The sequence below is a fragment of the Rhinatrema bivittatum genome, chromosome 1 (genome assembly GCF_901001135.1).
Source record: "Rhinatrema bivittatum chromosome 1, aRhiBiv1.1, whole genome shotgun sequence".
Classification (NCBI taxonomy): domain Eukaryota; kingdom Metazoa; phylum Chordata; class Amphibia; order Gymnophiona; family Rhinatrematidae; genus Rhinatrema; species Rhinatrema bivittatum.
In genome coordinates, this window is record NC_042615.1 from 56,412,641 (window position 1) to 56,425,073 (window position 12,433).

A 12,433-nucleotide genomic window follows, 5' to 3' on the forward strand; every position below is an offset into this window, starting at 1 on the left:
GGGCTCGGCGCGTGCAGGGGGTGGAAGGGGCAGCTTTTCGGGGGTTACGCGCGTACCCCTTTGAAAATCTGCCTCTGTCACTTTGAGAAATGGGGTCACCATGTCACTGAAAGGTCTATTACAAAATTTTACTAGGATGGCTCATTATAGAGCATGTATAATTCTGACCGAGGAGATGATTTACCAGCATTATTTAATAGGAAGCAAATTCTGGATCTACAGATGGAATACTGTTACCCCCTCACAAATTAAATGTGGAGATGGAATGGGCCAGTGTTACCTGAATCGTTTGTTTTTATGTGATTTATTTTTATTTTGATCAGTGGTAGATCATGAAACACCAGCCAGTGTTGGGAGTGTTGGAATTTCATGGAAGTTAAGTACAGTTTTAAAATGCAATTTTGAAAAATGTATTAAAAAAACAGTTAGGTGGAGACTGATTATATTGAAAAGCTAAATAACATTTGGCATTTCACTGAAACAAAAGTTGAGTATGATGGTCTCCACTCAGGCATTCACTCTAGGGGAATATATCTCCTCTCTTAAGGAGAAGTCCATTAACTGTTATTAATCAATTTTACTTAGGGAATAGCCACTGCTATTAATTGCATCAGTAGCATGGGATCTTCTTAGTGTTTGGGTAATTGCCAGGTTCTCGTGGCCTGGTTTTGGCCTCTGTTGGAAACAGGATGCTGGGCTTGATGGACCCTTGGTCTGACCCAGCATGGCAATTTCTTATGTTCTTATGAGATTTTCAAAGGAGTTACACGCGTAAATGTAACATGCTATCATAGCAATTTCCAAGTGCACTTACGTCCTATGGACAATTCAATGGCATATATTGTAGCAATTTTTAAAAGCCTATTTACTTGAGTAAATGCTTTTTAAAATCAGGCCCACCTTGCGCTGATTTATTAGTAGTTATTTTTTATTTTATCTTTCCTATGACCAGTGAATATATGTTATAGTATTGCACAGCAAAAATCATTTGTAGTTTTTGACTGCTACCTAAACAGCCTCTATTTTAAAAGCATTTTACAACTATCCGTTTCTGTTGCAGAAAGCATTCTTGAATGAATCGGGAGTCCAAGATACTTTGCTTTGGCACATTGGTTCCCTATTGTTCTTTTGGGTTTCCAGGTCAGGCGGAATTGGGGCAGGGAATTTGTGACATGGGCCCTTCATACCCAACTACCTGGAGAGATTTCCCTCAATATATTTCCTCGTCTGGTCCAGTCGCTGCAGCAACAGTTCCTCAGCCGGAGTCCATGCTTGAGATCTCCCTCCATAAGCCTGTGATTTGATTTGATTGTGGACCCCCATGTCCAGCCACTGCATGTCTCTGCTGCACAATAAACCGTGGCTCCCTCCCCTCTAGGAACCGTGAACTCTTAACTTTGCAACATCCTCAACCTGGGCCAGGTTAGGGCAGCGGAATGACCTGTCCTGGAGACTGAACCCAGGTGCACGCCGCAGGGCACTGCTCCAAACTGAAGCACCGGACCCAGCCACAGTTGTGATACCTTTCAATTAAAAGGACCAACAAACAAAGCTGCAGTACATGAGCTTCCGAGACCCTTTTCTTCAGACGGGATTTAAAAAGAATATCTGTAATCTGTGCAACTAAGCAGCAGAACTGAGCATTTTCAGACCGTGCTGGATGTTTCTTATAAATCACTACACAAAATATGGTTTGATTAGCTGTAACCGCTATCCAGATTTCAAACAGTAAAAAGCTTTCCCTGCCTGCCATGCTAATTAAGTATGCTTTTACCATGTTGATATACTGTATCTGCATACAGCTCCGGGCACGATACTTGCTAGCTATTAAGACCTGCCACTGTTTCCAAGATTGCCCCACTTAATCATTTTTTGCAATTGCAGAATAGCTGACTGTGGCTGCACATGCACGCATGAAAACTCACTTGATAGTTGGTTGTGAAAAAGCTCCCTTTTTTTCATTATTGCACTCAGGAACATCAACCTAGAAGTTAAAAAAAAAAAAAAAATGCATTCACTGTCCGAACTGAAAAGAAAAAAATGCCATGGGATTCAAGTTCGTGCTCATACACCACTGTATTGCTCTTGCATATTGCACTACACTTCAAGAAACTATTTACTTCAAATTGAAAAGCAGAATATTCAGAATAATGCGCAGCAAGTTAGTGTGGTAGAATGCAAATCCCCATGCTTCAAATAAAAAAATACAGTGCATTTATCCTACTTCATTCACAATTAAGATACAAACATGTTGTATAAAAGAACAGATTAAAATATCTTTCCAAGTAGGAGAAAAGTATCTTGGCCATATCCAACACTTTTCTCTAGTCTGTATCAGACTCCAACTGAGCAGGCACAGAAAAGGCTGCTACAGAATATGGAAGAAATGCCAAGAAGAAACTAATAACAATCCAGTGGTAGGCAGGAAGTACTGTGTTAGCCCCACCCAAATAAACAGGCCGATACAGTACAGTGCGTTTGGCCGTGCGTTTTTGACGAAAACACGCGGCCAACCCCCCCCGAAACTAATACCGCCCGCAACATGCAGATGCATGTTGATGGCCCTATTAGTTTTCCCACGCGATACAGAAAGTAAAATGTGCAGCCAAGCTGCATATTTTACTTTCAGAAATTAAAGCCTGCCCAAAGGCTGGCGTTAATTTCTGCCGGCACCGGGAAAGTAAACAGAAAAGCAGAAAAAACTGCTTTTCTGTACACCCTCCGACTTAATATCATAGCGATATTAAGTCAGAGGCCCCAAAATTTAGAAGAAAAAATCAAAAATTAAAAAAAAAATAAATTTTAAAATCGGCCAGCGGCCCGAGGGTCGGAATATGGATGCTCAATTATGCCGGCGTCCGTTTTCCGAACCTGTGGCTGTCAGTGGGTTTGAGAACCGATGCCGGTAAAATTGAGCGTCAGCTGTCAAACCCGCTGACAGCCGCCGCTCCTTTTACCGCGGGCCCTCATTTGCATACTCGATCGCACACCCACGAGAGTGGCCTGGGTGCTTGTTGGGAGAGAGGGCGCTCACCTCGGAGTGCCGGCTCTCCCGCGAATTTTACTGTATCGGCCCGAAAATTAGTTAAAAGAGAAATAGCTTGATAGCAATGACACTTTTATGAGGGCTAGTGAAAGATACAAATTTGCAGGACATTGCATAAATAAAGAACCTCTAGCAGTCCTGAAACCCTGCATCTTTTCCTTAGTAGCGAAGAGACATTTATTAGGCCTAAGAACGTAAGAAATGCAATGCTAGGTAAGACCAAGGTCCATCAATCAAGCCTAGCATCCTGTCTCCAACAGCAGCCAAGCATCCGGCAGATCCTATGAAGTAGACCTATTTCCTTTTACCTGCTTCCTGGGATAGCAATACCTTCCTTTAGTCTATCTGGCTAATAATATTTTATGGACTTTTCCTCTAGAAACCTCTTTTAAACCCCGCTTTATGTGCTCTGGCAATAGAGTCTACAGCCTGATTGTGCAGAGTAAAAAAAAAAAAAAAAAGTACTTCCTAAGATTTCATTTTAATCTGCTGGTTATTAGTTTCATCTGCTGGTTATTAGTTTCATGGAATGTCCAGCTCCCTTAGCTTCCCCCACCCCAAAACGTTTTAAATTACCTGGTGGTCCCGGGAGCGATCTCCCGCTCTCGGGCTGTCTGCTGCCACTAATAAAAAAGGTGCCGATGGCCCTTTGCCCTTACCATGTGACAGGGTATCCGTGCCATTGGCCGGCCCCTGACACATGGTAGGAGCACTGGATGGCCGGCGCCATCTTTAAAAATGGCTGGTCGGGAGGGTGGGGGGGGGGGAAGCTAAGGGACCTGTTTTGAAGGGTCGGGGTGGGTTTTTTGTTTATCGACTCGGGCACAGCCGATAAAAAAAAAAACCCGATCGGGCCGCACAAAAAAAAATTCACGATGTGAATCGGAACCGGAATCAGAACAGATTCCGGTTCCGATTCACATGTCTAATGAGGAGAGGCTGAAGAATCTGAATATGTACACCCTGGAAGAGAGGAGGTGTGCAGGGGGGATATGATACAGACCTTCAGGTAACTGAAAGGATTTATGCACAAAGCTTTGAACCTTTTCCATTGGAAAAGAAACAGTAGAACTAGGGGTCATGAAATGAAACTCCATTAGGGACAACTCAGAACCAACATCAGTAAATATTTCTTCACAGAGGGTGGTGGATGCCTGGAATGCCCTTTTGGAAGAGATGCGGAGGACGAAAACAGTAAACAAATTCAAAAGAGCATGGGATAAACACTGTGGATCCCTTAAGGCTTGAGAATGATAATGAAGAAAAGAGTGCATGGGGTAACCTGCACAGAGTGACAGTTAATACCCTCAACCTGAAGGCATGAGGGATTTCTACCCTTAACCAATTAGCCTTCATGATTTTGACACAACTGCAACATCGCTCTACCCTTTGTTGGCGGGGCGGTGAAAAAAGGGTATTGGATTCTGAAAACAGCCAACATACGGTCTGGAGTACTGATACACTAATATTAGGGACAAAGCTTCTACAGCCAAGTCCAAAAGTAAGCAATGTTCAAGCAGCTTTGTCTGAATAATCAAGAAGGCCGCTCATTATGAAACTGTTACAGTAAATTTGTTATGGGTTTGACAGATGCTTGGTTTTTGCTTGTAAGTATCTCTATCCTTAACATAAAGCATGGGGATAACCTGCACAGAGCGGCAGTTACTACCCTTAACAGACACATGGGTGTAACCTGCATGGAGTGGCAGTTGCTGCCATGGGAAGCTTGCTAGACAGACTGGATGGACCATTTGGTCTTTTTCTTTCGGACAATCCGGGTAACTCTAGACCAGTGAGCCTGACTTCAGTGCCGGGAAAAATAGTGGAAACTATTCTCAAGATCAAAATCGTAGAGCATATAGAAAGACATGATTTAATGAGATACAGTCAACATGGATTTACCCAAGGGAAGTCTTGCCTAACAAATCTGCTTCATTTTTTTGAAGGGGTAAACAAACATGTGGATAAAGGTGAACTGGTAGATGTAGTGTATTGGATTTTCAAAAGGCGTTTGACAAAGTCCCTCATGAGAGGCTTCTACGAAAACTAAAAAGTTATGGGATAGGAGGTGATGTCCTTTCATGGATTACAAACTGGTTAAGAGACAGGAAACAGAGAGTAGGATTAAATGGTCAATTTTCTCAGTGGAAAAGGGTAAACAGTGGAGTGCCTCAGGGATCTGTACTTGGACCGGTGCTTTTCAATATATATAAATAAATGATCTGGAAAGGAATACGATGAGTGAGGTTATCAAATTTGCGGATGATACAAAATTATTCAGAGTAGTTAAATCACAAGCAGACTGTGATACATTACAGGAGGACCTTGCAAGACTGGAAGATTGGGCATCCAAATGGCAGATGAAATTTAATGTGGACAAGTGCAAGGTGTTGCATATAGGGAAAAATAACCCTTGCTGTTGTTATACGATGTTAGGTTCCATATTAGGAGCTACCACTCAGGAAAAAGATCTAGGCATCATAGTGGATAATACTTTAAAATCGTCAGCTCAGTGTGCTGCAGCAGTCAAAAAAGCAAATAGAATGTTAGGAATTATTAGGAAGGGAATTGTTAATAGAACGGAAAATGTCATAATGCCTCTGTATCGCTCCATGGTGAGACCGCACCTTGAATACTGTGTACAATTCTGGTCGCTGCATCTCAAAAAAGATATAGTTGCGATGGAGAAGGTACAGAGAAGGGCAACCAAAATGATAAAGGGGATGGAACAGCTCCCCTATGAGGAAAGGCTGAAGAGGTTAGGGCTGTTCAGCTTGGAGAAGAGACAGCTGAGGGGGGATATGATAGAGGTCTTTAAGATCATGAGAGGTCTTGAACGAGTAGATGTGACTCGTTTATTTACACTTTCGAATAATAGAAGGACTAGGGGGCATGCCATGAAGTTAGCAAGTAGCACATTTAAGACTAATCGGAGAAAATTCTTTTTGACTCAATGCACAATAAAGCTCTGGAATTTGTTGCCAGAGGATGTGGTTAGTGCAGTTAGTGTAACTGGGTTCAAAAAAGGTTTGGATAAGTTCTTGGAGGAGAAGTCCATTAATGGCTATTAATCAATTATACTTAGGGAATAGCCACTGCTATTAATTGCATCAGTAGCATGGGTTCTTCTTAGTGTTTGGGTAATTGCCTGGTTCTTGTGGCCTGGTTTTGGCCTCTGTTGGAAACAGGATGCTGGGCTTGATGGACCCTTGGTCTGACCCAGCTTGGCAATTTCTTATGTTTTTATGTTCTTACAATACTATGTTACTTTGTTATATATTCCTTTTTGGATCATTCTAAACATTCTATTTGCTTTTCTCATCGCAACTCCACACTAAGCTGAGGATTTCAACATTTTATTCACAGGGACTCTAAGGTCCTTTTCCTGGATGATGACTCCCAATACAGAACTCAACATGGTGTAAATGCAGTTGGGATTTTTTCCCCCCTTTGGTATCACTGCATTAAATTTCATCTGTCCCTCACAGACTGCTCTGCAGTACCTCACAATCCACTGTTTTAACAACAGTGAATAATTTTGTGTCATCTACAAATTTGATCACCTACCTTGTCATCCCCCTTTCCAAATCAGCACAGGTCCCAGTACAAATCCCAGTGGTACTGCAGTGACGACTTTTCTCCATCTGGAAAACTGGCCAGTTAATCCCACCCTCTGCTTCCTGTCTGTTAACCAGCTCCCAATCACATGACTTTAATTTCATGAGGAGTCTTCTCATTGGAGACTTTGTCAAATGCAAACCTAAACACACTATATCAACCGGCTCACCTTTATCTACATATTTATACCTTCAAAAAAAAGCTAAAAGATCGGTAAGGCAAGACTTCCCCATGAAACCTTGATTATTTATGTAGGCAAGCGAAAAATGCAAGATTTCAGGAGTATTTGAGGTTCTTTCCTCATGCCACATCTCAAATTTGTCTCTCTCACTAGTAGATATGCGCATTCATCTCTACTAGTGCGCATTTCCAAAAATTAAAAATAAAAAAATTGAGGAAAACCATGAAATTGTGCGCATTTCCAAAAATTAAAAATAAAAAAAAAATTGAGGAAAAAATGTAAATGACACAGAGATTTGCCCCAAATGAGATGGCACAATCTTTTGACCTGCATACAGCCTACTCACTAGCCCTAATGAAAGGTCTCAGCTCTAACCAACTACTTTGCTTTTTTTGGTGTGTGTTCACTTCACGTCACCCCACTAGCAATGTAACCGGAGGTCAAACTAAAGCAAGGCAGTGAGTTTTGCCAGTGACAGCCCATGTGAGTACTCTAAAATCTTTAAACCACTGGACCATGGAAATGTTTAGTCTATGAGTGCTCAAGCTTCCTGTGGAGTAGTTGATGCTGTTGCATGAATCAAATTTCACTTGATCACCACTTTTTCCTTCTGTAGCTTTTGGTCCTGGAAACCTGAACATTTTTGTTGCCTCCCTTTCCCTGGTATTCTAGGGGTGAATATTACTGGAAATTATTTTTTTGGTGAAAAAAATTTTTTTTCACTTGATGAAAAAAATGAATCAATGAAATGACATGACAAAAACAAAAGACAGCGAAAAACAATTTTAAATGTGGGGCATTTCTGAAACCATAGATAATGAAACCAAGATCAAAAGGGCACATGCTAAACAGATTATCCTCCCCCATCAATGCAAAAACACGTGCCATTCAAGCATGTGTCCCAACACCAAAAGGTAATACCAGCACACATTTCCACTTAAGGGATGTTAGATTTTTAAATTGTGCTGCTACCTAACACTCAGCTATAAAGGACCCTCCCCACCTTGCCTCTCGGCTTCCTAAGCTCATAGAAACATAGAAATGATGGCAGAAAAGGACCAAATGCTCCATCCAGTAAGCTTATGATAGTAACTGCTGGCCATACAAGCCATCTTTATAATTATCAGTTTCCCCAGACTGTGCAATTCAATGTCCTTGTTGGTTGCTGTCTGTATCTAATTCCTCTTTCCCCCCTGCTGTTGCATCAGAGAGCAATGATGGAGTTGCATCAACAGCATAAAGGCTTACTGGTTAAGGGTAGTAACCGCCACACCAGCAAGTTACCTCCATGCACTTTTTTCTTCTTTCCCATCCTCTAGACTTGAGGGATCCACAATTTTTATCCCATGTCCCTTAAAAACTGTAAAAGATTTCAATCTTCACCACCTCCTCTGGAAGGGCATTCCAGGCACCCACCACCCTTTCTGTGAAGAAATATTTCCTGATATTGGTTTGAATCATCCTTCCTGTCATTTCATTTTGTGACCCCTAGTTCTACTGATTTCTTTCCATCAGAGAAAGTTTGTTGATGGTGCATCATTAGAACTTTCAGGTATCTGAAGGTCTGTATCACATCTCCCCTGCACCTCCTCTCCTCCAGGGTATACATTATTCAGATCTTTCAGCCTCTCCTCATAAGTCATTTGATGGAGACCCCCCACCATTTTTGTTGCCTTTCTGGACCACCTCCATCCTATCTCTCCCTTTTGAGATACGGTCTGCAGAACTGAGCACAATACTCCAGGTGAGGCTTCATCAACGACCTGTACAAGGGGATTTATCACCTCCTTTTTCTTGCTAGATACTCCTTCTGGCTTTTGCTATTGCCTTGTCACATTGCTTTGCAGTCTTCATAGTTCCCTTCAGTACAATACCGCCAATGCTCAGCATCCAAGAATAGTTGGGTGCACACTTGTCCAGTGAGTGCATACATAGTCAACAGCCAGACAGCTCTGGTAGGAGCTATGCATCACTTGCTTTAACCCAGATAACACCCAGAAATACTTTGGTTATCTACATTCAGAAACTAGAAAAGGGAAGTGGTGACACTGAGAAGAAATCTAGAACTATTCACTGAAGCAGTTTACAGAAGAGCAGCAAACATTCCAGAAACACCATAGAATGCCAAGTTTCTTTAACAAAAAAAAAAAAGTGATAGGTTAAAAAACTGAACTGGAAATGGTCAACATACAATCACTCGGACGTAGCTGGCAGGAAATATCCCAGTGAGTCCCCTGCATGTTCCTCTGTACCATTCGTTATCTATTTTCTCCAGCAGATGAACACTCTCACCCGAGTAAAGGCCCAAATCATCAGCTTCCTCTGTAAGACAGAATCATATTTCAGGAGGTACAGGTGGGTCTCAGTCAGTGGGCAATCAAACAGAAATATACAACACAACAGGCAAAATCTCTTGATAATTTCTATGTCTACACATGCACCATAGGCAACGCACAATGCCAATGACTGATAGTAAAGTCTGGTTTAGAAGACATGTGGGTATCTTGTAATTATCCCCACATGTTTTTAGCTAGGCTCTTCTATTTAATGCTGTGTGGAAATTAGTATCCAAATAAAATACTGGGATGATTCTACAGCTAAATAAGCGAAGTTGCTTACCTGTAACAGGGAATTCTCTGTAGATAACAGGATAAATCAGCCACACAAGTGTGTGGTATCCTGAGCTGCAGAGACAGAAAGCTCTCCATCAGCTAGTGGTCTCAGTTCATGCACGGCCCTTCTCATGCAGTCTCTACCTGCGCGAGCCTCCTTAATTTTAACAGCAAGCTAAGCTTCAATTCCAAAGGGGAAGTGGGGAGACTGTGTGACTGATTTAGCTTGCTGTCTGAGGAGAACTCCTGCGACAGATAGGCAACTTAGATTTCTGCGTGAACAAGCAGGATATCGGCCACACAAATGGGAACTCTGAAGCAAATGGTTGGATATGATTAGGGGCTTTTTTTTCCCCCCATGTCAGTAGCAGGCCATTGAAATACATGTTTATTGCCTAAGGATGGTGGGTAGAGTTGAAGGAATTAAATAAGCTTTGAAGGACTGCCTGGCCAAAGCTGCCGTCTAGATGCTATCTAGGCAGTAAAGAGCAGTGAAGGTTCGAAGAGGAGACCATGCAGCAGCTTTGCAGATATCTTTTATGGAAGCACAGTGCAGATATACTAAAGAGGTTTCTGTAGCCCTAACTAGATGGGCCTTGCCTTTACTTTGATGATGTAGTCTTTCTTGATTGTAGCAGTAAGTTATGCAATCAGATATCCTATTAGATATCTGATTCAATGTACATTGAAAAACGCCATTTAACTGAACTAAAGGAAAGAAACCGTTATTATGTGGGACTGCATCCTTTGCAAATAGAAAAATGGAGCTCTTCTGCTGTCCAGTGTATGAAATTTATGGACATGCAGTCAGAGAAACTATTGGCAATACAAAGGATCTTTTATTGGAGGTTTCAGATGTGCGAGACCTTTCATACATTTGTTAACTGTAGACTGGTGGGAAATAGGAACACCTTCTGAATCCTCATGGTATACTGCTATGGCACTAAGATGAGCTCTGACTGATTTAGCTTTCAAACCAGACAGGATTAGTAGATATTCAAGAGAAAAACAAGACATTTAAAGGGGTCCTGTCTGAAATCTGAGCAGCAGATAGTTCATCTTTTCCATTTAAAGCTTAAGACCTTCTGGTAGAGTAATTCCTTGAAGAACATTCCTTTATTCCATTAGGGTACTGCATGGATTAAGTTAGTTGACTTTCAATGACCAAACCATCAAAGACAACACTGGGATGACAGAAGGGAAAGCAGAGTTGCTTATCTATAACAGGAATTCTCTTGAGTATAGCAGGATATAAATCCAATGTGGTGTGATATCATCCAACAGAGCATGGTATGGATGACTTACTTAAAAGCTATTAGAAGCTTTTTTCATGCTCAGTTGAGTGTGTGCTGTACATCTCACATCACCATCCCACACTGAGCCACCTCAGTTCTTCCATAGCTATTTACTCAAACTTGAAAAACTAACTCCAAGAGGAAACTGGTGGGGGTTGTGAGGACTTACATCCTGCTGTCTTTGGAGAACATCTGTTACAGGTAAAAACAAAAAACAAAAAAACCCCTTTGCTTCCTCCAAGGACAAACAGGATATTAAGTCCTCAAATGTGGGGAATCCCTAGCTAACGAAAAAAAGGGAAAGACAACCAGAAACATTGTCAATGGGCAGAAGTATTTTTGGCAACAACCTGTTTTGTTTTTAGTAAAGACAGTCAATAAAAATGGCACACAAAATCACAACCAGCCTGGCTAGATTATACAATTATGCTAATAAGCAAAAATATCTGCCAAAATATATCTCCAAGCTCTTTTAAACTTTTAATAAAATTACAGGCGCTTTACTCAGATGTAAAGCAATGGCCTCAATGATATAATCATAGGTCCTGAACATCGTCTTTCAGCTGGTACAGTTTTTGTTCCTTTTCAAGATAATAAAATAATCTAACTTCCAAACAATCTCTTACAACAGCATACTTTTCCTGAGACTTCACTCAAACTCAGACTTCCATTGCAGGCAAATACATAGAGATTTAATGGAGGATATTGACAAAGGGCTATGAAAGGTAAAATGCTGTTGCTAGCTGATTTTAATCTGCCAGATGTTGACTGGGACGCTCCGGCTGCAGTGTTAGATGCAGGGCGATCCTGGATTCTCTGCCAGGAGATCTGTTCAGTCAACTGTTCTGTAACACAAGCCACACAGGAGGCAGAGACAGACACTGCACCTGGTACTTACCAATGGGGAGCGTGTTTCTAATTTTGTTGTGGATGATCATGTTGGATCTAGTGATCACTGGATAGTGAGGTTCATTATTAGAGAGCAGGCAGTAAAGCTTCATTCAAAGATGAGGATCCTAGACATCTGAAAAACTGTTAAAATGGGGGAGTTCCTCAAGGAGTTAATTGGATGAGAAAATGTAGGGGAAGTGGAGGAGCAGTAGGCAAAACTAAAAGGAGATATTAACCTTTTTGTTAGGAATGTAAATAAAGATAAAAGAAACAGAGGCTGCTATGGTTTCTAACAAAATGGCTGAAAACGTAAGAGAAAAAAGGTTAGCATTCAGAAACTACATGAGACCACAAAGAGGAAGACAGGCAATAATATCTGGAAAAGTCAAGATAAATTGGGAAAGTAGTCAGGAGAGTGAATAAAAAAAATAGCAAATATGGTAAAACGGAGCAAGATTTCTTTTCTTTTCTTTCTTTTTTTTTTAAGATAGGACGATGTGCAAAAGGGGCATGAAAAGGACTGGAAGCAAGGTAAACCACAAATGATTTTCAGAAGACCGTTTGTGAAGAGCTAGCCAAAATAAAACTAGATAAAGTGATGACGCCAGATGAGATACATCTGAGACTACGAAGGGAGCTTTGAGAAGTTCTGGCAACTCTATGGCTTAACCTTTTCAATGTATCAGAGGGTTTCCGAATGAGGTTCCTCTTCAAGCAGGAGGAGGCTGGGAACTACAGGCCTGTTAGCCTGACCTCTGTAGTGAGTAAATTAATGGAATCGCTGCTAAAA

General features: G+C 41.4%; 1 protein-coding gene across 5 annotated transcripts in view; it reads right to left on the reverse strand.

Annotated features, from left to right (window-relative positions):
- SH3D19 (SH3 domain containing 19) overlaps positions 1-12,433 on the reverse strand; it is a 247,586-nt gene that overhangs the window by 32,791 nt on the left and 202,362 nt on the right. For all 5 annotated transcript variants that reach the window (XM_029605834.1, XM_029605745.1, XM_029605658.1 and 2 more), the window contains 2 exons: positions 9,037-9,167; positions 1,926-1,984 (listed from right to left, as the gene is read on the reverse strand). In XM_029605834.1, the coding sequence (XP_029461694.1) occupies positions 1,926-1,984; positions 9,037-9,167 (190 nt within the window). The remainder of the gene's footprint in view (positions 1-1,925; positions 1,985-9,036; positions 9,168-12,433) is intronic.